This window comes from Magnolia sinica, chromosome 18, assembly GCF_029962835.1.
Source record: "Magnolia sinica isolate HGM2019 chromosome 18, MsV1, whole genome shotgun sequence".
NCBI classification, from domain to species: Eukaryota; Viridiplantae; Streptophyta; class Magnoliopsida; order Magnoliales; family Magnoliaceae; genus Magnolia; species Magnolia sinica.
The window spans coordinates 11,992,193-12,018,722 of NC_080590.1; the positions used below are offsets into that span (position 1 = coordinate 11,992,193).

At 40.7% G+C, this 26,530-nt stretch overlaps 1 protein-coding gene across 1 annotated transcript; it reads left to right on the top strand.

The window, feature by feature from the left end:
- The first annotated feature begins 2,100 nt into the window (after nt 1-2,100).
- LOC131232857 (vesicle-associated protein 1-2-like) lies at nt 2,101-25,138 on the top strand. Its single transcript, XM_058229354.1, has 8 exons — nt 2,101-2,412; nt 2,569-2,639; nt 3,362-3,443; nt 3,518-3,633; nt 3,713-3,877; nt 3,998-4,039; nt 22,644-22,721; nt 23,556-25,138. Exons 1-8 carry the CDS (start codon nt 2,361-2,363, stop codon nt 23,667-23,669), a joined length of 720 nt encoding a protein of 239 aa, XP_058085337.1. The 5' UTR covers nt 2,101-2,360; the 3' UTR covers nt 23,670-25,138.
- Nucleotides 25,139-26,530: the final 1,392 nt, after the last annotated feature.

Genomic DNA, 26,530 nt, shown 5'->3' on the forward strand with positions numbered 1-26,530 from the left:
GGAGCCGTCTAGGACGCAGGACGAACAAGTTGCAAAACAGAAAATAATACGAACTTCAAAACCTATCCCATTGTTTTCCACCATCATTTGTATCAAGTCCCAGATCCCTGATCATTGATTCCTTCCACGTGGCTTATCCACGGTGGGATCCACTAGATAAACGTTCTCGGACACATGTGGCACGGAACCATAGGAGTACCAAAAGGCACGTGATACTCTCAGGCCTGCCTGGCAACCATGCCCACGAGGCTCGGAAGGAATGGGAAAGGCAGACTATGGGCCCCGCCATAAGGGAAAAAACTTTAAATACTCTGCCGCTATTAACGGATGATACTCAGGCAGTTAGAAATCACATGGATACTGAGTACGTGGAATTACAAAGTAACTCAAATTAAACCGTCCAAATCATGAGTACTTGTTTAAATGTATTATGAATAAAAAATTAAGACCATCTGATTACCTGACCATCTGATTGATGGACCTTTAAAAAAAATGCAAAGGTCCTATTTCAACTTACGAGTATACATAAATCAGATGTTAGGATTGTTCGAGCAACTTAATCCTGAGAGTATGATATGGAGGGGGTGAGACTCAATTTTAACCGGTTTGATGTATGCACTTAGTGCCTGCGTATCAAGCATCGTGGGATTTCGGAGTATCAAATAACCACTTTTGCGCACTTCGAACTGCGCAGCTGTCTTTTCCCTCCGCACTTTCTAAAACGAGGAGCTGCGGGACACGTAACCCGCACCTTTTATCAGTGTACGCGCAGTTTTAGTTCCAAGAAGAGTGGCTATGGTTCTAAAATCCAGACCAATGGTCTACTGGATCTCACTGTCAACGAAATGCAGACTTTGATGGTACGATCGTAATCTCTCAGTTTCTGGCCTAAAGACTCCAGGAAGACGTTAACAAGATAAATGCATCAGCCGTCCGCTTTCAATTGAAAAGGTCCTAATAGCAATCGCTAGGATCTTTTAATCTGCGATATTTTCAGATCTATCTTTATCCATGGTGAGACGCAAGAGTCCAATGGTTTGGATTACTGAATGATGGGTTCAAATTGTCTGAAAGAAGAAACCCGCGTATATTACACAAAGAAGAGGTTCGGACGCGAATTTCCTATAGTAGTTGTTTCTGCGAGACACTGTGTGAAATCCACTCCGTCCATCATTTGTGTCAGATCATGTTATGGTTGATCACCAAAAATAAGGTCGATCCAAAACTCGATTGGCCCACACCGCATAGAAAAGTGTGGATGGACTCCCACAAAGACACCTTTCTGGTGACCATCAACGTTTCGAATCAGTATGATATTTTAGTTTTCCTTCATTCTGGTGGGACTCACATTATGAACGGATTGGATGGAAATAAAAAACACGGTGGGCCCATCAAGGTTCGAGTGTTTGGCGTCGGTTTCCACTGTTGCCTGTGTCGTGCCTCACTTGAGTTTTTGGTTCGGCCTTCTCTTTGGGCTACGTCCAACCATGATCTGCTAAAATAATGGACGGACTTGATCTCACACGCACATCACGGTGGGCCCCACAGAGCTGCTTTGTTACGGAAGCAGATTGCGTACTGAGTAACTCAGGCCGCTAAGCCTACTGTGTAAACTCTGTGGGCCAAACTGTCATTCATGAATTTTATCCACTCCGTCCATCTCTTTTAACGGATAATTTCAGGGCCTTATGCCAAAAATGGAGTGTATCCAATCCTTAAGTAGAGCACACCACAGGAAACGGTGTGAATTGAACATCCACCGTTGAAAATTTATTGTGGGCTAAAGAAGTTTTATACCAATTTGATATTTGTGTTTGACCTTCATCCGTGTCTGTCTGATCTTATGAACAGGTTGGATGACAAATAAACATCACTGAGGGCCTTGGAAAGTTTTCAACGGTGGAAGTCAATACTTCTACTTTTTCCTGTGGCATGGTCCACTTGAAATGCGCATATACATCAATTTTGGGTTCAACCCCAACAATGATCTGGAAAAACGAATGGACGGCGTGGATAAACCACATGCATTCACGGAGGGTCCAACAGAGTTTAATCAGTACGATAAGAGCGTACTGAGTAACTCAGTACGCAATCCGATTTCCATTGTTGCACGTTCGCATTCCTTCCGTTCCGCCTCCCGAAAAAAAAAATAATCAGAAAACAGGAGTGGAGAAGGAAGAGAGATTAGATTAGAAGCAAAAGCAACACCCCTGCAATTCCACATCTTTCTTCCGCCACTCTTCCTTACGTCTCTCCGGTTTTCCAAAACTGCTTCTCAGAGCCAGAAAACCGGAAAACCTCCCACAAAACGGTTTCTCCGAACCAATCTATCATTCCGTTTCTCCCAAGATCGATCGAAGATGAGTTCCGGAGAGCTCCTCAGCATCGAACCTCAGGAACTCAAATTCCCTTGTGAGTCTTCTTTTTCCCTCTTTCCGAAGATCCCTTTGTTTTTCTGTCTTTAAAAATAAAAATAAAAATAAAAATCTTCAGATCGGAATGTTTCTAGGGTTTGGATTTTGATTTCTTTTTTTTTTTTTTTCCTTGGTCTGTTTTTGTTTTGAGAAGTCGAGCTGAAGAAGCAGATCTCGTGTTCTCTTCAATTATCGAATAAGACTGATAACTATGTAGCATTCAAGGTAATGATTTTTTAGAATAGTTTTTCTTTTTGATATTTCTCCTGCATTTTTCTGTAATTAGATTACCCCAAAAATGATTATTTTTTTTTCCTATTAGGGACTTTTAGTGCGAGTAAATATACAATGTTGGGCCGGGCAAAAAGGCTTTTTTGTTTTGCTTGGTTGGCAACTCACAGGTGGGGCCCACCTTCTCTGTGATCCAGACTGTTCATCTGGTGAGCACCATCGTGGGTTTAGACACCTGTGGAATCCAGTGGATTTTGGAACCTGTGGAATTTTTAGTGGATTTTTGCAGATCAGCTTCGAGGTGGGAATGCAAAAACAGCTCTTTTACGGGATTTTGGAGGATTCAAAATCCAAATCCTTCAAAATCCTTGCTACCAAATGAACCAAAAAGCTGAAATCCCCATAAATCCCTCAGAATCCACACTGCCAAGTGATCCCTAAAATCTCCTCTGGAAAATACTTAGTTTCTGTAGAATGTAGATCATTGGCTGCCGCCCATTTACAGTACCAATGCAGGACAGTTAAGATAATTCTGTGGATGTGATTTTTTGTGCACAGGCCATTTGTAATGGGACCCTGTAGGTGAACATTCTGGATCCCTGAAGTATGGGTCCATCATTTACTTTTGCTTGGCCAATCAGGAAACAATGTTTTTATTCAGTCGAGAGTGTGTTGTGACACATCTTGTATTTTGTGTCAAATGGTTGTCTGCTTAGGTCAAGACAACGAATCCAAAGAAATATTGCGTCCGACCGAACACTGGAATTGTCATGCCTCGGACTACGTGCGATGTCACCGGTATATAAATCTGCTACCTTCTTTTTTGTTTGTAAATTTGTATTGTTTTTAATTATTTTTATCTTCTTCGTCAGTTACTATGCAATCACAACGAGAAGCTCCACCAGATATGCAATGCAAGGACAAGTTTCTTCTCCAGAGTGTTATTGCGAATCCGGGTGCTACGGGAAAGGATATTACACCAGAAATGGTATGCATTCTTGTGTATATATGTTGTGAGTTTTTGTTCGACACGTTTTATTTAATACACAGAATTGGGTTTTATTTAGTTTAATAAGGAGTCAGGGAATCTCGTTGAGGAGTGCAAATTGAGGGTTGTTTATGTTTCACCGCCCCAACCGCCCTCGCCAGTTCAGGAAGGATCTGATGAGGGTTCGTCACCCCGGGCATCTTTATCAGATAATGGGAATATGAATGCTTCGGAATTTGCGCCTGTGAGTCTTCAAGTATATCATCTGTATTCGATTTCAGAAGGGTGTTGGTTTTGATATTTTTATTCATTTATGTCGTGATTGAAAAGGATTTGATCAGTTTACATACCGTTTCTTGTTTAGGTTTCAAGAGCGTATGTTGAGCCTCAAGACAAATCTTCTGAGGTGAGTTTTTGTGGAGTTTCAGCTATTGGGTTTTTATTTCAGGCACCAGTCTGAAAAGCTGAAGTTATTGTGTTATGATTTAGACAAACTACATTTGCATTTTCTTTTAAAAAAAACTACATGCTTATGTTAGCCTAGTTATGAATTGCAAGCTTTCGAGAAGGTGGCAAACAGAATCGTTGTTGGCCTATAAGTGAGGCTAGATGAGATCTGTCATCCATGTCGTGTTTTGCATTATGGCATATTATTTTTTTAGGCTGCTTGAACATTTACATGCTTTGATGCTCAATTTGAGTGTTTAGATTTATTCCAGTTTAGATTTTAAGAGGTCATATGTGGGTGGGGCAGTGCATAATTCAAGTGGATTATGTGGGTTGCTAGCATTGAAACTCCAGAAAAAAGAATCCAATACAGCAGTTGTATCATAAGTTATGATTCAACCATTCTTTTCCCTCCACCATGCCACATGTGCAGAATGTCCAGTCTGAGGTGGGCCGCACCATGAATATTACATGATACGAAACTCAAGAAGAGAGAAACGATCCGATACAGCAGCTGTATCATAAGTTATGATACAGCATTCTTTTCCTGGCAACATGCTCCTCCTGTACAATATCCAATCGAGCAAGAGGTGGACTGCTCCATTAATCTGAGTCACACCAGTGGCTGTCAATTGATTTTGATGTCGTGTCCCAACCAGTCAGTAGATCTGCCTGATTTTCATATCAGGCGATAATCATTGTGTGGTCCACCTTTTGCTCGGTGTTGATATTCCATATTTGGGACACAATGGTGTGAAAGAAATGGTTGTATCTTATAATTTCTCCTAAAATGCCTTAGTAATGCTTGTAGCCCACAGCTTCTGTTTTCGGTACGCAAGTTTTTCAAATCAAGTCTCTCTTGATCACAGTGGGCACTTCACTAACTGTGAAATTTGGAAAGGATTTCAAACCAAACTGGTGCAAAGAGATCAAAACGTCTATTGGAACATGTCATCTCATGTAGGGACCTATAGGTGGGCAGGTGCTGTATCGTCTGTTCAGTTCTAGACATATGCTAGGATGGCTACTTGTCTTCATTCCATATGATTTTGACAGTCCTCAAATTGCTTGCAATATAGACCGTTGTGGGTTGTTTTTTCTATAACGGCTGTTACGACTGTTATGATCCCGTAACGCTTACCCGCCATTACCGTTACATAACCATTTTTGCATATCTTGGCCGTAACTACCACCGCCATTATCATTATGATATAAGCTGTAACGGCCTCTCTGTGTGTGTGTGTGTGTGTGTGTGTGTGTGTGTGTGTGTGTGTAAAGAAAACCAATATCAGCTTGTGATGGCCATATGGGTCCGTAATGTGTAATGGTGCCGACTGTTACTGTTATGTAACTGTTTTTGTATAACTTGATCACAACCCTTTTGTTTAACGAAAGTAGGAATAAACTTTTGAATCTTTTCCCCCCTTTGGTGATTCTCCATTCTCCATCCCAAAGTGCGAGGTCCTCCAATTGATAGTGGAAGCTTTATGCTGGATATGTTGGCAGATAAAGTTCTTGCTTGTGGCCATTAGAAGAATAGTATGGTAAGGCATGATACTTGGTGCATTTTGTATGAAGAAGGTTGGGAAACAATCAACCATCTTCACTTTTGGTAGGTAGGCTAGGAGTTGTGGTGGCATTTTCTTAAACTCTTTTGGTTTTAGAGTTTCCCAAGGGCCTTTTTTTTTTGGAAGCATCTGAAATTAGGATATAGAAAATTGTAATCATGATTTCCAACCCTAATAAATGCAGTAGAAATGGTATTGAGGATTCTTCAACGATTTTTGCATCCAAACAGTGGAAAATGGTTATTTTCTACAAAAGTTAATCATGATTTTTCTTGCAAAGGGTTTCTTGCAATCCAAACAATGGAAAGCAATGATTTTGTGGGAAAAAAAAAAAAGTAATCAAGATTTCCAAACTGCAATAAATGCAGTGGAAGTTGTCATAGGGATCAAGGTGTTCCGTAATGGTAACAGTGGCCGTAACGGCCACCACCGTTACCTTTACGATACGAGGCATAACGGCTGTCACGGACCCGTAACGGCCGTTATGGTCTCTCTTTTTTATTTTTTTATTTATTGAAAAAACCCACGAAAAACCTGTATATGTCCCATAATGTTGATTAAAAAGTATGAAAAACATGTATATGTCCCGTGATAAACCATTACAGGGCTATTATGGCTTTTATAGGGGATGTAACATGCTGTTAACGGCAATTATGGGTCATTTTTTTCCATAACGGCTGTTACGGCCGTTATGACCTCGTAACGTGTAACGGTTGGCAACATTACCTTTACGTATCGGCCTTTACGGTACACCATGATAGGGATTTCTCACTATTTCTTTCATTCCAAACAATGGAAGCAATGCTTTTGTGGAAAACAATTTCATTTACTGTAGATTCTTGAAGAAACAAATAGGCCCTAAAGAGCACCCTAGATTTTTAAGAGTTAAATGGTCCTTTTGTTGATTAGGGAAGAATCTTTTATTGTGCGGCTGTGATATAAAAGATCCAGGAAGGGCCCGTTTGTCATTATTTTCCGTTCTTTGGATTACAATAAATGGCGGGGAATCCTTGTTGTCATTCAGATTGCACTTATTGTGGTTTGGAAATTGTGATTACCTTTTTCTCATGAATTTTTTTCTCCATTTTTTGGATTGTAAGAAACAGTTATGAATCCTCCATAGCAACCACTAAAGATTTGTCTTGAAAAAAAAAATCATAATTACCCTTTCCACAAACATTGTTTTTCACCTTTTGGATTGCAATAAACAGTGAGGAATCCTCAAATACTTTTCTACTAAATTTATTGTTGTTTGTAATCATAATTATATCTTTCCATCTCCTCACCTTAGAGAACTCCAAAGTAAACGGGGCTCTAAAAGGCTCATTTGGATTCATGAAATTTTTGAGGAAATGGTGTTTCTTGGGAAATACCATTTCTAGAAAATGCTGAGAAAGGAAAAGCCATTTCCCTTTATTGTTTTTCAACAATACTTTCTTGAAAAATTTTCCTCCATTTCTAAATTTGTTGTTTGGAAGAAAGGAATTTTCATGAAAATTTTAGTCAAAGATAGAACTTGGCCTATGCACTGAAGATGGATTGTGGCACGTCCCACGTGACACACTGACACATGTGGGCTGCTTGAAGATGGATGGTGGCATGTGTAGTGCATGTGGAATGCGTAAAGATGGATGGCGGCACGTGGGTGCTTGAAGGTGAGGGTGGCATATGGTGCACACACAACGCATTGGAGCATGTGACGTATTGACACTTAGGGCACTTGAAGATGGGTGGTTGTATTGTATTTGTTGCATGTGGCATATTGGCACATTCATGGTGCTTAAGATGGATTGTGGCACACGTGACACATTAACACGTGGGGCTCTTGAAGGTGGCCAATGGCACATGTTGCACATGTTGCGAATGTGAAGTGCTTAAAGGTGGAAGGCTGCCATGTGGCACATGTGGCCCAATAGCATAGCATGTGGCACATTGGGGTCTATGGATATGTGGGCACTAAAAAAATGGGTGGATGTAAATGTTACAAATGTGGCACATTGGCACATGTATGGCACTTTAAGATGGATGATGGCATATGTTGTACATGTGGCACATTAGCACGTATAGGGAACTTGAAGATGGGTGTTTACACATGTGGGGTACTTAGAAGACAGGTGATGGCATAAGTGACTATCATATGGGACACTTTATTCCACCTTTAGTCGGTTACCAGTTGAAGATATGGCCTTTCTTGAGAGACCGTTCCTAGAAGAAGTGAAAATGACTCTTGATTCCATGTTGGTGAAGATAGGGCTTTAGTTCCCAATGACTTCTTGATAGCGTTCTCTCTGAAGTTTTGGCATATAGTGAAGAAAGATTTGATGGAGTTTGTTTCGAAATTCTTCAAGCGTGGTTGTTTGTCTAAAGAGTCAGGGGCTCATTTCATTGCTTTGATTCCTAAAGTTGAAGGGGCAAAAAGATTGTCAAACTACCAGCCAATCAACCTCATTAAAAGCCCTTACAAAATGTTGGCTAAGATTCTAGCCTCGAGGTTTGGGGAGGTCCTCTCCAAGGTAATCTCAGAAAATCAAGGCGCATTTATGGCAGGAAGATAGATTTTGGACAACGCTTTAATAGCCCATGAATGTAGTGATACCAAGTACAAGGAGAACAAGAGTAGGTTGATATGTAAATTGGATATGCATAAGGCCTATAACCGCGTCGAATAGGGTTTCCTAGATTATATGCTAGAAAGACTAGGTTGCGGTTGAATGTGGAGGGAGTGAATTGGATCATGTGTGCAATCTTCTTCCTTTTCAGTGCCCGTTAACGGATCATCGAAAGGGTACTACAGCACATCTTGGGGTCTTAGACAGGGAGACCCGATCTCCCCTTATCTATTCGTTGTTATCGGGGAAGCCCTCAGCATGATGCTTCAGAAAGGGGAGGAAAATAGTTTGTTTTGTAGATTCAGGGGTTCTCGAGAGGAGGAATACATCGGTTATCTTCAGTATGCCAACGATACATTGTTGTTTGTGAAGCTAAGGAAGAATTGGTGGACAATCTCAAGAAGATCCTAATTTGAGTTTGAAGCGGCTTTGGGTTTGAAGATCAATGTGGCCAAATCTGAGATGTTTTTTATTTTATTTTATTTTTTTTGAAAGATAATGCAAATTCATTAAGAACTAAAAAGGAAACAAACAACAAAGAAGTCTGCCGAGGGGGCAGACAGCACCAACAAGAAAAAAAAAAAAAAAAGAAAAGAAGAGAGGAGGGGAAAAACTAAATCTCGAGGAAAAGCAGATTGCAATCTTTCAGCTTGTCGTCAATGGAGGCCCATTCGATTAAGCTGCGCTTGGCCCTGGACGAAACAACCTGAGCAGAATTTGAAGAATCCCTAAAGCATCTTCCATTCCTTTCTTCCCAAATGGACCACCAGATCGCGAGGATAGCCATCCTCCAAAGTCTTGTTGTTAGCTTGCCAATCGAAATCCCGTGCCAGGCAAAAAGCTGGAGGTCAACCAATCTAGGAAGACACCAGTTGATGTTGAATCGGGATAGGAAATCTGACCAAATTTCTGAAATGAAAGGGCAGTGAAGCAACAGGTGGTCGACAGACTCTTCATCCCGCATGCAACACAGGCAGATGTTGGGGAGAACCATACCTCTTTTTCTTAGGTTATCAACAGTAAGGATTTTCTTTTTGCAAATGAGCCAGCCAAAAGCTGAAAGCTTAGGGGGCACAGGATATTTCTAGCAATGATGGAGGAGATGGCTGACTGCTTCTGTCTTGCTGATGAGCAACAGATTATACAAGGAGCGAACTAAAAAGTTGCTGGATTTATCCAAATTCTAGGTGATGAAATCGGCTTCAGATTGGAAAGGGGACGAGGCCCGGATGAACAGGAGCAGCTCCGTATACTCCCTGATTTCCTAGTCATTCAGATTGCATCTGCAATTAATGTTCCACGCTGTATTTCCTTCGGTAACACTGTAACAGCTAGCCATAGAGATGTCTCTGACTGGAGAAAGTCGGAAGATGTTAGGGAACAGCTCTTTCAGCAGCTGATCTCCTCTCCACAGATCAATTCAGAAACGGATTCTCTTCCCATTGCCCAAGGCATAACTGACATTGCTGAGGACAAGCCCTTTCAGTTTGGAGATACCCTTCCAAATGTAAGATGCATTACCAATAGCCGCATGTTTGGTCCACCAACCATTCTGAGATGTTGGGAGTGCATGTTGAGAGTGGGGATCTTGGACATTTTGTGGGAATTTTTGGATGTAGATTGGGGGCCTTTCCTTTGTCCTACATTGGGCTTCCTCTCTGTATTGGGAAGCTGCCCAAGCACTCGTGGGATAAGTTTTGCATCGGCTTGAGAAGCTAAGAAAAGATTTTCTTTGGAAAGGTGACAATGAGGGGAGGAAGTTTCATCTTCTTAGGTGGGATGAGGTTTGTAGGCCGATTAAGGAGGGAGGGGCTGGTCTCAGGCTGATGGCAATTATGAACTCGACTTTGCTTGGAAAATTGATTTGGAGATTTGAGTCAGAAGAGGGCAGCAAATGGAGAGAGTTAATTACTTCTAAATATGGTACCCAATGCAGGGAGTGGTTTATTAGGTTATCTTCCCTTTACCAAGCCTCCAAAGTATGGAAGGCGATGGCGGCTACAGAGCATTTTGTGCACAAAGGTATCTCCTTTGCTTTGGGCAACGAACAACATATTCGTTTTTGGGTTGACAGGTGGTGTGGAGATAGGGCATTACAGGATTTGTTCCCTAGAATTGCTCGCTTGGCTCCCTATCGTTTTGTCGTAGTGGTTGATTGTTTTTCTTCCGATGGAGAGTCGAACGTTTGGGCTCCCTCTTGCCATAGGAACATGACAAAAGAGGAAATTGCAGATTTTATTGGCGTGCTGGACTTTTTAAATAACCTTAAGCCTAATTTTCAATTTGAGGATCGGATCATTTTGAATTCTTATAAATCTGGGCAGTTTTCTGTTTAGTCGCTTTGCAACATGTTTTCTAATCCAATCCAGGGACATTCTACAACTCATCCTTTCCATTACTGGTTCTATGGAGCTCCCCCTAGGGTCGTTGTGTCTATTTGGTTCGTGGGCAAGAAAAGAATCCTAACTATTGTCTTCAAATAAGGACCTTAGTTCCCCCCTAAACGTTTGCGTGATGTGCTTGGAGAATGAGGAGTCTATTGACCATCTTTTTATTCACTGCCCTTTTATTACTAGTGTGTGGCATTATTTCATGTCCACCTTCAACACTGCTTGGGTGATGCCAAAGTCAGTAGAAGATTAGCTTTAGGCCTGGCACGGAGGGGGAGTAGGGAGAGTCGATAAAGTTGTCTGGAGGTTGACTGTCTTGGCTATGCTATGGGCCATTTGAGGGTCCAGAAATGGGCGTTGTTTTCTTAATGCACCTGAGAGTCAGGGCGGAGATCATTTTGAGGGTCAAGGGTATGGTGTCATATTGAGTTTTGTATGTAGTGTTGTCTAGCCCTATTTTTTAAAAGTTGTTCGGTTGTTTTTGTTGGTTATTGTCTCACTTCTCACGACCTTTTAATAAAATTTCGTTTCCTTTCAAAAAAAATGGACATTTTATAAAGAGAGGGTCATTTCCTTTGATTTTCTTCAATTTCTTGCATATGATATTTTGTATGGGTAAGGACATGAAAAAGGGGAAATTTTTAGGAAATGAGAGGGATATTTTCCAAGAAATTTATGAAAAACAAACAACGGAAATGCCATTTTCATGGAAATGATGTTTAGAAACTGTGGATAGAAAAAGTGGTTGTTTTTGCTTGTGCTTTAGTGATGAAGAGTTTCTAGTCACCTTTTCCAATATTTGTTGTGTAATTGGAGATAGTCACTGACGGAAGATCAAAAATACAAGTCCATGTTAATGAAGTGGAAGAACTGACGAATAGAGGTCTTGAAACCAAGGTTCAAAATATCAGGTATCAAGAGGTGTGTTGGCTGACCAAAAATCTGGGGTGTGTGTGTGTGTGTGTTGTTGTTGTTGTTGTTGTTGTTGGCCATAGTGGTGACTGTACCAGGCAAATTAATTTGAATTTTTCAAGTAAAAAATCAGAAAATTTTAAATAAATCCGGAAATGGAAAATACATTTTTTAATATTCATTGACTGTGCTACTAAGCATGTATAGCTCTAGCTTGTCTATCACTAGCTAATTTGTTCAGTCGTTAATGTTGAATCCTTTTTTCAGTGGCCATGTTTACTTCACTTTTTAGAGTTTTAAGATACTTACCAATTTGTAAATTAATCATTGCATAAATCACATGTATTTGTGTCTGAAAGTAAGAAACGCATGAGTTAAGTATAGTTATAGCCTTGAAATTGTATATATATACAAATCTACAAGAGTACAAGTCTTGTGATGAGTGACTACACAGTAGTTACTGTGGCCAATTCATATAAAATTAAATTTGTATCGATAGATATTGGTATGTTATACATATTGGTTGATGATTTGAAAAATGCTTGAAGCTTAATTTGATGGTAATTTATTAGGAAACCCTGGTTGTGGAACCAATTAATTTCGAGAGATGATGATGCAGTTTAGTTAAAATATCGGTTAGGTCTCAATATCAGAATGCAAGAATGGACAAGAGAACACACCCCATCCCATGGTTCTGAATATCAGTATCGGGGCCATATCGGTCTGGGCTGAAAACAATATGATATGATCAATGCATAATCGATATCGGTTCGTATTGGTCGAAAATGGTTTAAACCAAAGATTAAGTGAAAATATCAGGTTAAAAAAAAGAAGGAAAAACGAGATATTCAAGAATCTATCTTTTTTGTTTTTTGTTATTGTTGGTATTTTGGACATGTATATAATGGTGTGTCAGACCATTCTTTGATGAGAATATTGTCTATCAACTTGACCTGTTGAAAGCCAACTAAATGGGCCCTAATAAAACAGAAATCAAGCATGGTTTTGTAAATTAGTGCCCATAATTGATGTAAAACAAAACAAAGGTATCTTTCGTTACCTTTTAGAAAAAAAAGAAGATGAAATCATGACAAAAAAGTATGCCCATCCTCTTTTCTAATTTTTCCCATAGTGGGCCAATCCGCTTCGATTCGTTGAATCTCACTCAAATCTTTTGTTTTGATCCCCAAAGTAGGCATAGATCTAGTCTAAATGACTTTGTAAGTTTCCTTGATGGTTGGGAAAAAAAACAAGGGAACAAGAAATTTTGAAAAAAAATTGGGTTTATATGGGCTTATTAGCCCATATCAGCCCCATATCACTGCTGATACAAACCAATACCACCCTTTTTTTAGGGTGGGCTGTTTCGGCTGCATATCGCGTATCTTATTAGGTCGATACGGATATGGTACGTATGTATCAGCCAATACGATACCGATGTTCAAAACTTTGACACGCCCAGGAGAATATTGGAATAGAGAAGAATGGATAAACAACGTCATTGAAATAGAAACTTCTTCACTTGTTACAAATACTTAGATAAACCTCACAAAACTCAGAATATGTAGTGTTTTTTCTTAGAAGTAGAACAACTCCTTTTATATACCCTAAAAGACACCATAAACTCCCTTTGAATCTAATAATGTTTTCCAACTATTTGATTGGTTTTGAAATCAATTGAATTCCTAGCAATACCTCTACTAGAAAGATTTTGGCTATTTTGTAATGGCCTAAAAATAATAAAAGTAAATCCAGAAAATCATTCCCAATATCTAGAGAACTATTTAAAAAATAAAAAAATTAAAAAAAAAATAAAATTGATCGGATACCATATATTCAAAACAAACACCTTTATCTTCTGAAAATAGTAAATGATAGTCTATGAAATTTAACCCCAAAAAGTAGCAACAAATAACTCAAACTTTAGCACATGATGGGCCTCATGGTGGTCTTCGAGTCTACATCATTCCCCCCAAGTCGGAGGGAACTCGATTCTAGCAAGTATGATGCTTAATACAAGAAGTAGACGTTTGAATCCAATCTTTTCAATTCGTTGCCATGATCCACGTGCATTCAGAGTGTGGCTTGTTGTTCAATATCACCAAGTACACCTTGTATTGGACTCTTCAAGTGTTGGTAGTCTTCAGGTTGTAGCACTTGTTCAATTGCTTCCTTTTTGTTTCTTTAGGATGTCCATATCAACGGTAACTTCATCCTATATATCAGGCACCTAACCATGGTACTTAAACAAATCAGCCACATTGGAAATCGGTGGGATATACAGATTATTTCAGTATGATCTTATAGGGATGCCAGTAGCTTACTTAACTCGGCATGGACCAATCTCCTTAAACTAGACCTTGTGATAAGCTTCCCTCAGCAACTTTTCTTTTTGTAGGAAAACCATAACCAAAACACCTTCTTGCTACATACTCTATAAGCGATATTTATTCATAACTTAATGAAAATTGGCTTTGCTCTTTTTGGTCTTCTTTTTCATTTCTTTTTTCTCCTTCACTTTCTTTCAAACTTTTGTATGCCAAACAAATCCTGCCCCTCTTCATTAGATTTGGGTGTTGTAGGATTCTTCATGATGTTAACACTATCTTTAATGAAAGAACTCCCAAGCTGAATGCGCAATATCTCAGCCCCACATCCATGGTCTCCTAGCAAAATATGATAAGCATCCTGATGCAGGACAATTAACCACTTGCTCTAAAAGTTCGAATTGATAGAGCACGACGAATTAATCCATTTATCTCATAGCCTAGACCCCAAATCCATGGGTTAAGTCCTCGGCCAAACCCTCCTCATGGGCCCCAAATCCATGGGTTCCACCTTACACGAGCCACCCACCTCACACAGGCCCTAGATCCATGGGTTCCGCATGCCACACACCTCGAGTGTGCCCCTGCATCCCACAGGGCACCCCACTCAAGCCCAGTGTGAAAATGTCCCTGCATTAATCACCTTCGATGAGGAGTCTCAAACACGAGACCCCCCACTCTGATACCATTTGATGCAGGACAATTAACCACTTGCTCTAAAAGCTTGAACTGATAGAGCATGGCAAATTAATCCCTTTATCTAATAGCCCAGGCCCCAAATCCATGGGTTAGGTCCTCGGCCGAACCCTCCTTGTGGGCCTCAAATCCATGGGTTCTGCGGGCCACCCACCCCGAGTGTGCCCCTGCATCCCACAGGCCACCTCACTCAAGCCCGGTGTGAAAATGCCCTCGCATTACATCCATAGGGACTATGTCATGCCAATGTTCTAGTTATCATCGATATTATCGATAACATTGGTATCACCAAGCTGGCAATACAGATACCACTGGAAATACCGATATTTTCATGTATCAGCGAAATATCAGTTATATGTCACCAACTCACCATGTTTCCCAAAAATCGCTACTATCTCTTAAAAAAATCTCCCTTATATTCATTGCATTGCCGATACAAGTCAGGAAGATGAGAAAATGTGTAAATCAGAATTTATTTATTTATTTTTTGGTTTTTTGGGGGAGTGAATTTCGACCTCTTCAATTTTCGTGAATCAAATCCCACATTTTGGGTTGGAATGGAAAGGGGGGAAATGTGCGTAAATACTATGAAAATCATTAAAAATTCAAAAAAAAAAAAAAAGAAATTTGTTTTATTTTTAGAGATCTGGTTGGGGAGTTGATTTTGATCACTCTCTAACCTTTGAAAAAAGTTGTTATGAAAATTTATTTCAATTTTGAGAATGCCAAAAAAAAACTATATTTTTTTTTAAAAAAAAATTTTTAAATAATGATTTTGTTCCATGAAAAACTTATTAATTCTTTCTATGTATGGATGGATGTTGGGGGAGCAAATACGGTGTAGCCCTGGCCTCACCCAAGACGGTGCAGCCCTTACTATGGGGCCCACCTTGATGTCTGTATTCTAGATCCACACCATCCATTTGTTTTGCATTTTAGGGCATGAGCCCAAAAATGAAGCAGATCCAAATCTCAAGTGGACCATGCTATAGGAAACAGTGATGATTGAACACACCACCATTAAAAACTTCCTAGGGCCCACCGTAATACCTTGATGTATGTATTCTAGATCCCAACCATCCATCTGTTTTGCCAGATCATTTTTTTAAAAAAAAGTAACTGCAAATTTATTGAAGAGAGGCATAAAAACAGAAAAGGAAAACAGAAGGGAAAAAAAAAAAAAAAAACAGAAAGGAAGCGAACTGCTGAGATAGCAGAACGCTTCTAGTTACCAAGAAACGACAAATCAACCCTCTTTAAACCCTTTACATTTACAGCCCATTCAAAGACAAGCTTTTTCACCTTAGAACCAACTACCCTACCCGAGGACACCCGATCATTGAAACACCTATTATTCCTTTCTTCCCACACCACCCCCCAAATGGCCAAGAGAGCCATACGCCAAATGGTGGAGTTAATTTTACCGAGCTTAAAGCCATACCAATCGGATAACATATTCTCAGCAAACTCTGGCGCACACCAACTGACCGAAAATTGCTGGCAGAAATCTTCAAGAATAGAGGATATGAAAGGGCAATGAACCAATAAATGGTTCACAGATTCAGCATTTCCCATGCAACAGAGACAAACATTAACTAGCTGCAGGCCTCTCTTAAATAGGTTATCTAAAGTGAGGATCCTATTTCGGCTAACCAGCCACCCGAAACAAATATAGTTAGGAGGGACCTTGTACTTCCAGATGAAAGAGGGGAAATCAGGCATCGGGGACACGGTAGGATAGGTAGCTGTGTAGAGAGACTTAACGGAGAAAGATGTTGATTCTCGAGAGGCCAAATGATACTATCAGGTTGAGAGATGGTGATCTGCACTTGGGAGATGCAATGCAGAAGCTCGATATATTCATCAGATTCTCTTTGATTCAGATTTCTAATGCGTCTAATATCCCAAGTTGGCTGATCGGACAAAGAAGTGTAACAACTGTTAATATATATATTTCTGTCGGGAGCAAGCCTGTAAATCTGAGGGAGTAGAGTCTTCAAGGAAGTGTCACCACACCAGATATCTTCCCAAAATCTGATGGCGGCTCCATTACCCAACTCAAATCTACTATTAGAGCAGACAGGATTTTTAACTTTCAAAACACCTCTCCATATATGAGAAGCCTTGTAATAGGAGAATTGTTTCGGCCACCAACCGCCGTCAAATGCTCCATATTTACCCTTGATGATTGAAGTCCACAAAGCATCCCTTTCAGAAGCAAATCTCCATGTCCAGTTCCCCAGCAAGGCTTGATTCATAAGCCTCATATTCTTCACATTAGCACGTCCGTCACTGAAAATTTTACAAACTTCCTTCCATTCAAGCAAATGGAACATCCTCTAATTTTCCTTGCCAAAGGAAATCCCTTCTGATTTTATCAATGCTCCTGATTACCGACCCGGGACAGGTGAACAGTGACATAAAATATAGTGGAAGGCTAGAGAGGGCTGCTTTAATGAGGGTCAGTCTCCCTCCAATAGACAAATACCTACATTTCCAAGAAGCCAGATACTTGTGGAATTTGTTGATTACCTTATCCCACATGTGTTTCGGCGGGGAACCGATGCAAAGAGGCAGCCCAACAAAGTAAGTCGGAAAGGACTCAACTCGGCAACCCAACGTATCAGCAAAGCTCTGTAAGGACTGAGTGGGGACGTTAAGTCCAAGAAGTTTGGACTTAGAGAAATTAATCGTGAGGCCCGAGACAGCTTCAAAACATTGAATAGCCATATAAAGATGATCGATATTTTCATGTGAAGCCTCTGAGAAAATAAGAGTATCATCTGCAAACTGGATATGAGTGAGAGGGACATCCAAACCTGGCACAGCTATGCCTTGCAGGATACCCTGTTCTTGGCCTTTTTTCAACATTTGAGACAGCGCCTCTGCCACTATAAGAAATAAGTAAGGAGACAGAGGATCTCCTTGGCGCAAGCCTCTCGAATTCTTGAAAAATCCTACAGGAGAACCATTGAGGATGACTGAGAAATGAGCCGAACCGATGCAAGTGGCGATCCATCGTCTCCATTTCGGACCAAAGCCCATTCGAGTTAACATATATAACAGGAAGTCCCATTCAACATGATCATAAGCCTTAGCGACATCCAATTTACAAAATATCCCTGCAAACTTAGACTTGTGACAGGAGTGCAAGACTTCATTAGCAATGAGAGCTCCATCCATAATCTGCCTGCCCGAAATGAGAGGCAGGCGATGACGGCCGCTATTGGAATTCGGATTGAGTGCAGTCTATCAGAAGGCCCCCGATAGAATGAGCGTCATCAGGCCATGGGTGAGACGACTTGGTATGAAGAAGGGAAGGAGTGATTGTTAAGGCGCCCGAGGTTGGAAAAGAAAGAGAAGCTTCTAGCGGTTTCGTAGACGGGCACGTGTTGCAGCACGTGATTCGCAAGAGGGGACTAGCCAAGTGGCCTGACGCCTCACACGAGCAACCATCTAAACTGTCCACGTGTACCGAGGAGGTGGTGTAGCTTAAAGGAGAAGAAAAACTCATCCTGCTTTCCTTAAAATCCACGCCACCCTCACAACGTGGCTTCATAAGAGACGCTGGCAGGTCAGCTCCTGACAAAGGAATGCTATCAGACCGGATAAAAGGCAAAAGCTGGCAGGCAATAGAAAGTGGTACGATATTGTCTACCGGATTTTGAGTTGGCGAAAAATCTTTCGTACAATCGACTTTGCCACGCGTCGTATCCTCCGCAGAAGTCTTCTGTCGCCGCGACGAACTGGGGGGCGAAGGAGCTGGAGGAGCGAGCGAGAGTGTTAGGTTACCTCCACGTGTCGTCGCCGAGAGAGAGGAGTAGATCTCGACTGGCAGCGGCAGGAGTACTGAAAGAGTCCTGATTCGGTAGTCCAAAGGAGCATGGAATATGAGCTCCTTCTTTTGGAGAGGGTTGTAGCGACGACATGTGCTCCGACGGAGGACCTTCTCTGACTCTCCAAAGGTCTCCCCAGCGAGGAACCGGTACACCATTCGATTCAACGATGACCGGAAAATCAAGACATCGGTCTTCTACGATGACTTTCACCGAAACCGGCATAGGAAGACCCTTCCTTCGACGGACTCTAACTCGAATCACACCATCTTCACCAAGCTTCGTCTTCTCATCCAATTCTAAAAACGATTCAAGATACGCTACAACTGAAATAAAGAATTCATCGAATCATAATTCCATGGGAATTCCCCAAACTTGAATCCACACATTCTCCATGCCGAATATGGAGAACTCTTCCCAGCTCATCACCCTCGACACCGGTCCTCCTAAATGAAGATGCCCAGCCATTAAGGACATTTCAAAGTTAATCCCTAGGCAGACCTTAACCCACAACTCATTGTAACCCAACGGCTTGATGCTGTAGCTTCCTGGATGGAATCCTGTAGTTTTTAAAATCCAGTCCCTCACCTAAGATATAGAAGCACTTTCTTTGCATATAATTACTAGAGACTCCTTGAGATCCTCCTTAATCGAACGAAAATGATTCAGATCTACAGAGATGGGAACACCCATTTTTTAACAGAGAGGATCGAACATAGCGAGGAGAGGAGCGGGAGGGGGATGCGCGGCAGGCGAAGACGGTGGAAAGGGATGATGACGTTGCAGAAGGGCCTCTTTAAAGGTCGGAGCCCCTGACGAGTGAGGAGGTGAAGGAAGGAGAGGTGGGGGAGGGGGAAGGGAAGGCTTGGGCCAGTAGATCTTTGTGGAAACAGGTTTCTGAGGGGGAGGGATGGAAGGCCCAAATCTGGCCCTCTGAACCAGAAGAGGGGACCCTGCAAATTTTACCCCATGTAACATCGTAACTGCTCTTGCCAATTCGATCTTAGAGGACATCCGAACCAGAGCAAATCCCCTGTAGGCATTCGTCATCCGGTCTCCAGGCATGACCACATCCATGACTGCACCTGCTCGGCCAAAAATCCTTTCAATATTGAGAGGAAACCAGCCTTTCGGAAATCCTTTAACGAACAAGGTTGGAAAGGTAGCTCGCGTTCTTGCCGCCGACACCGTAGACATGGGTCTCCGACGAGATACCTCCTTCCATTCATTGTCAACCACTCCCGCGTCATAGTCTTTCTCCTCTCCCAACTCTACATTCTTTAACTTTCTACCATTTGCTTCTAATCCTTCACCTTTCGATTTCGTGGATTCATCAAAAACTGAGTCGGCCCAACGACGAGTAGGCATCTCCCTCGTCATTTTCGATCATGTAATGGTGATGTTGTTGTCGTCGCTTATCTGTCGAAATCGTCGTCGGTATCGTTCTCGGCGTCGTTCTCGGCATTAGTCTCTCGGCGTCGTTCTCGGCATCAGTCTCTCGGCGTTGTAGTGGATTCTTTTTTTTTTTTTTTTTTTGCCAGATCATTTTAGGGCATGAACCCAAAAATGAAGCAGATCCAAATCTCAGGTCGACCATACTATAGGAAACGGTGGTGATTGAATGCACCGCCATTAAAAACTTCCTAGGGTCCACTATAATGTTTATTTGCCATCCAACCTGTTGATAAGGTCATACGAACTTGGATGAAGGGAAAGAAAAAATATCAGCTTGATCCAAAACTTTTGTGGCCCACAAGAAGTTTTTAATGATCAATAACCATTGTTTCCTTTGGTATGCTCCACCTGAGATTTGAATATGCTTCAATTTTGGGCTCATGTGTTAAAAAGAGTTGGAAAAAAGGATGGATGGCGTGGATAATTGAATACGTACATCAAGGTGGGCCACATGATTAGGGCCTCACCATCTTGGGTGAGGCCAGGGTCTCACCTAATCTGCTCTCAGATGTTGATGAGTGATGTGTTACATTTTTAATAAAGAATTAATTTTTGGAGTTTTAAAATTTATGAAAAAATAAAAATAATCTGTTTACTTTTAAAAATAATTATTTTATTTCATAATTATTTATGCATGTAAGGATGGATGTATAATATATGCATGTCTGGATGTGTTATGGATGCATGAATATATCGATTAGTGTGTATGAATGCATGCATATGTATGTATATGTGCAATGCATGGATGGTGGATGAATAGTTGAATGAATGGGTGATGTATATATGTGTGCATGGATAATATTTTGTTACTATTGCATTGGTTTTTTGCGACAATGCATGGTTTAGGCCCCTTTCGAATGGAAACTTTCTATGTATGGTTCTTTTTTGCCTTTTTTTTTTCCTAAATACGTAAACACGTCTTTTAGGGCCTGTTTGATTTTTATCGTTTCACCGGGAAATAGTGAATACCCTGGAAATGGCTCATTATTACCGTTTCACCTGTTTGGATATTCATGGGAATTTCATTCTTGGAAACCGGTTCAAAAGTAGTAGCGGCCATTTTAGGACCCCATCTTGATGTATATGACATATCTGTTCCGTCCATCCATTTTATCACAACATTTTGAGATATAAGAAGAAAAATGAAGTTGATCCAACACTCAACTGGCCCATACCAAAAGAAACAATGGCCTCAAGAAGTTTTTAACGGTAAGTATTTGATTCACATTTTTCTATGGCGTGGTCCACTTGAGCTTTGGCTATGCCTCATTTTTTGGCTTAAATTATAAATTCATCTGACACACTGGATGAACGGTGTAGATATATGATATACATTACGGTGGGACCCACAAATATTTCACAATATTTGCCATTTTTACACCAAAAAAGTAAGCCGTCAAATCAATTATAGGGAAGAGTGCGGCAACCATGGAGGGAAATATTTATTACCATTCATGGGGCATTTCCCTGGGAATTGGAAAATCAAACACGCCCTTAGCATCTCCTGAAGTTTCACAGAAAATTTTCGCCTTTGTCTCCATGTTTCCCTTGGTCAGCGATACATTTCCAGGTATCAGCGGTATTATCGACAATATGGATACATGTTTCCATATCCCTGGTCAGCAATACATGTAACGATGCCGATACTATGAAAATTGTGTCCCACCACTCCTCATTCCAGTACTTAGTCGATAAAGAAGGATACGAAGCAGCTCAAGTTAACAGATATTTCACCCCCTTCTTGGACTAATGAATTTTGTATGGGCATGGATGCTTATGTTCTTTCAGTTTTAGCTTGTCTACCATTTCCTATGAGATTGTTCTTAATGCTTACTTGTGTACCACAACCGTGCATATCTTCCTACCAGAAGTGCAACTGGTGTGGGAAATATCGTATTGCAACCATTACCAATTTTTAATTACTCAAGGCATAGATAGTGTCAATCATTGGATAATTGGCTTCTCCATACACCTGTTGCATCTCCCAACTATCATGTCCAGGTAGAAATAATGGCATTGGACTACTTCCTGTTTCCTGCTTCACCTTTAGAAGCCACCTGCGAAGTAGTAGGAATTGTGAAGTGGTAGTTTGAAGGTTGGGACTCGCATAGGGAGCACTATTATCTGCAGGCATATGCATGTGTATGAGACAAATCTCAGGGACAATTGCATGGATTTCCCACCAAATGGAACTATGGGCAGGAGGTAGATACTGTGTGGCTTGTGGCAAAAAATGAGGGTTCTTGTTTTCACTGTACTAAATTGAGTGATCTCCATCTCCTACATTTCTTAATTCCCATTTCACGCATTGGCATAACTATGCACATGCTACAAAGGTCATGTTTAATTGTCCTTTTAGTGTTAATAATAGGAAACTTGAAAGAATTCTTCATCCTCAATTTGCATTATCAAGTGCTTTGCCATTCAGCACCAGCAGTTCCATTTTCCACACATTATCCAGGAGCACATGTGGTGCTCTTGCAAAATAAAATAAAAATAAAAATAATTAAATAAAATTGACAGATAATGAGGTACTATTACAAATGTCTCTCTCATGGTTCATGCATATTTCACTTCTCCTGTTATTAATGCACTTAATTATGTATATGATTTGCTCAAAAGAGTTCACAATCTGTAAGCCTCCTGTTTAAATTCTGATAGCTTCTTTTTGTAGAACCTACTTCATGTATTTCCAGCAGAGTCTGTATGTTAGATATGATTAATACGTGAAGCCTTTCTCTTTCTTGCTTGCTTCCTTTTCTTCTTTCAGGCCAAGGCTCTGATTTCAAGGTTGACTGACGAGAAGAAGTCTGCTATACAACAGAACGATAAACTTCGTCAGGAACTGGTGAGGAAGTTTGTGCTCACTTTGTCTTTAAACATCTGATATTTGTCAATAAGCCATTGATAACCTCGTTTGACTTGTCATGTGCATACTGTTCATTAGAAATTATAGAATGGAAGTCTTGCACTATAGTAGGAAGTTGTTTTGGGCCGTGGATTAAGAGTGCATGTAGATGTACCCCAAATTGCAAGTGCTTCCTATATTTCGGCCGCTCTGTGCATTTATGGCAGCTTGAATTTCTTTGAACTGCACTAGCTGGGGTATTATCCGCCTTTTTCCAACCCAAATTGTTGTTTTGTGAGGATAAGCATCACAGTACCTGGCTTGTAAGGAGATGCAAACATGCCCTAAGGTATTTCAATTGGGTGCTCGCTGTGGGAGTTAGCAGACATCCTTCTGTTCTTTCTACTCAACCATGTACTGGCTTCTACCCTGCTACATTGCTCTATTAGTACATGTAGTGGCTTCTTCCCTAACTCTGCCATATTCATTAGTAAGATCCTTTCTCTTCCCGTTCGAGATCAACCACAGAAGTTGATCATTCCATTGCTGTAGTATAAGAAAGGGAAGTGAAAGTTTCGAGTGGCTGGAAAATTCAGGCTCTGGTCATGTGATATATCAACCTCATCTACAATTCATACACGCATGCATATGTGGGTAGTAGTGTCATTATCATGGGCTTCAGTCCCATGCTGGAAGAACTGGTATCAGCATTTTCAAATTTGTCATGGATACCACCATCATCATTGTCTCGTCTTCTCATCTATTTGGTGTCAGTTTTACAAATCCCCTTTCATCAATTATCTCCCCTTTATCACGTCTCTCTGTTTTTTGTAGGAACTTCTGAGAAGGGAAGGCAGTAAAGGGCATAGCAGCGGCTTCTCGTTCATATTCGTGGTGATCATAGCTTTCTTGGGCATCCTTTTGGGATATCTAATTAATAGGACATGATTCCACTGTCTTGGGGGTGATAATTCTCTTTCCATTTCCTCCCCCACCCACCTAAAAGAAGAAAAATGATTTGACATGGGGTTCTTTGTGTTTGTGTTTGGGAGACTAATGCACAGAAAGAAGATAAAGAAGATGGTGGCATTCCTTATTGGGGGATTGATGAGTTTATAATTGTTAATGGGGAAGTCAATATCTGGCTGGTAATGCCTTACTTTGTTAAGGGGCAATTTCAGTAACTCCTTTTTTTCTTTTTTCATTTTTTTTTCCTTTCTCCTTTTTCTTTTTATCTTTTGTCATTCTTGCTTTTGATATTGTGTTACAATAAAGCATTGAGAATAATGATGATTAACCATGGTCTTTTAATTAAAAAGGAAGTGTTATGAAAAATTGATATGATTTCATGATAATGTGACTGGAAATGGGCCTATGCTTTGCAGTGTAGTAGATCTTTTAGTGCCCACTAATGGGGTCCTTGGTTTGGCAATCCAGACCCGAGGTGATGTCCCACTGGAGGAGTAGGCACAAAAATGTTTGTGATGCTACAAAGCTAATCTTCTTATAGATGTTTGTGAAAGGAATACAACAGTAGTCCATGTTCAACTGAGAAGAGTCCCAAGATTGGTGGTGAAAACATTTCGATCCTTGTTGGGGTGTGGTCCATCTGCATGGCAGCTTGGCCATCCGTCTCACAAGTAGGACTCTCTGTTGATGTGGACTTCATCCTGAATGTCCCACGCACCAATGCATGGATCATCTGCAGAGGACCCCATCAGGTAGTGGTTGGGACCACTGAAGTATGGCCCCACTCACAAGCCTCAATGTTGGTATGATTAGGCTGGCCTGATTCTTCAAATCATCCCATTATGGGTGGAACATAGGTAAAAGTTATGTTGCGTCTAATTTCGTTGTTTGAATGTGGATTTTAGCATCCATTTGATTGGTTAAGTGCATGCTAGGTGTGGGGTTCAAAGATGGAGGTGAACTACCACAATTTGAATCCCAAAAGAGGTGAAGCTTATGCATACCAGGTAAAAATAAGAGGTGGATGAAATGGATCTCTTGCAATGAAAATTCACCAAGTGCTTGGAGAAAAACGGGAGGAGAACATCTTCCTGAGCAATAAATCTTGAACCCGAGAGGGAGAAAAATCCCTAAAAATGCTTCTTCTTTTTTTAGTGAATAATATCGAACAATTGTGTTTTACGCTACTCTTGATGTGATTTAGATAAACAAAGACGCCAATACTCCGAATTTAACTTAAAATAGACAATTGCCCCAGACGGTAAACTTGAATCAGTTAACTGAAAGCTAATTAACCACTCTTACCTAACCCAAACAAGAACTTTTAAAATCAGACAGGATCTGTAAAAGAAAAAGAAAAAAATACTTATTAACCACTCTTACCTAACCCAAACAAGAACTTTTAAAATAAGACAGGATCCGTGAAAGAAAAGAGAAGGAAATAAAAACCCTAAAACCAAAGAAATATAACAATTCGAGGTTTACTTTCCAAAGTCATGGCTGCGGAGTGCATTAGGCATTTTTTTCCCCTGGAATCCCAATTTCTTTTGCTCTTCCCTGAAATGATATATGGTTGATTACAAATATCTATGATCTTTCTTCTCTATTAAGGACTTAAAATACCTAACTCAAGTATCATTTAAAAGCTCATTAGTATAAATACATCAATAAAAAGTAATACAAAAGTGTGTAAACTATAAAAACTGGTCAAAGTGGACTGACCAACACTAGCCCTTAGACATAATAACTCAAACAAAGGCAATCCTATTACCAGAATAGCTTCAGGTAGGCCTTTCACAATTTTTACTGCCCAAAAACCAATTTGGTCCCTAGGTGAGGAATAACCAGATACATCAAAAGATGCAGTAAATACAACAAAAATCATACTCATAACCCAAGTCAATTCGTGAGGTTTTTTAAATTCACTTGTGAGACACATGAAAATACATGCAGGATCATCATTAGGACCATCATACTTGCTGACAATTGATGGACTGATCAGATCAACATCACTGTGAATGTGATGGAGAAGGGTCTTTTCTCCAAACAATGTATATGCATCAAATGTAACAATGCCCCACCTGTACCACCTTAACCTTTCAAGCACTCCACATGTTCTACACATGCCACACGTGCTAATATGTCAACATATACATATGCCACCTGCTATTATCCATCTTGGGCGCCCGACATGTGCCAACATTAATTGTCAAGGGCCCCACAGGCACTACATGCCACTATTAATCTTTAAATAGCCCACATGTGGCAATCTGCCAATCTGCAGGTGCCATATATGCTTAGATCACGCTTCCAATTTCAGGCGTTTGCCAGACAACACGCAGGACATTGTCTGGACACTACAGGCTTTCGAGGGATGCTAGTTCCCTGTAACCATGTTGAAGGTAGACTCTTTAACCCAAAGCTGTGACATGACTTCCTCCACCATTTCTGTCGGATCACCCGTAAATGAGGCAGATCCAAAAATCAAGGCCACACCACAAGATACATCAGGGAATTGAATGCCCACTATTGAAAACTACTCGCAGCCTCCAGAAATTTTGGATGACGATGATATTTTTGTATTTTCCCTTCATCCTGGCGCAAAGCACCTTATAAACGGGTTGGTGGCATATACACATCAAGGCAGACCTCTGACAGGTCTGGGCATTTCCATCTCCACTGTTTCATCAAGTGTGGCCCACTGGAGTTTTAAATCCATCTTATTTTTAGTTCACATCATAAAAATGGACAGCGCGAATGTCACATGGGTTTGCGGTGGGCCCACAGAGCTTTGGCTTATGGAACTCCCATGTAACAAGGTCTACCAGAAATTCACATGG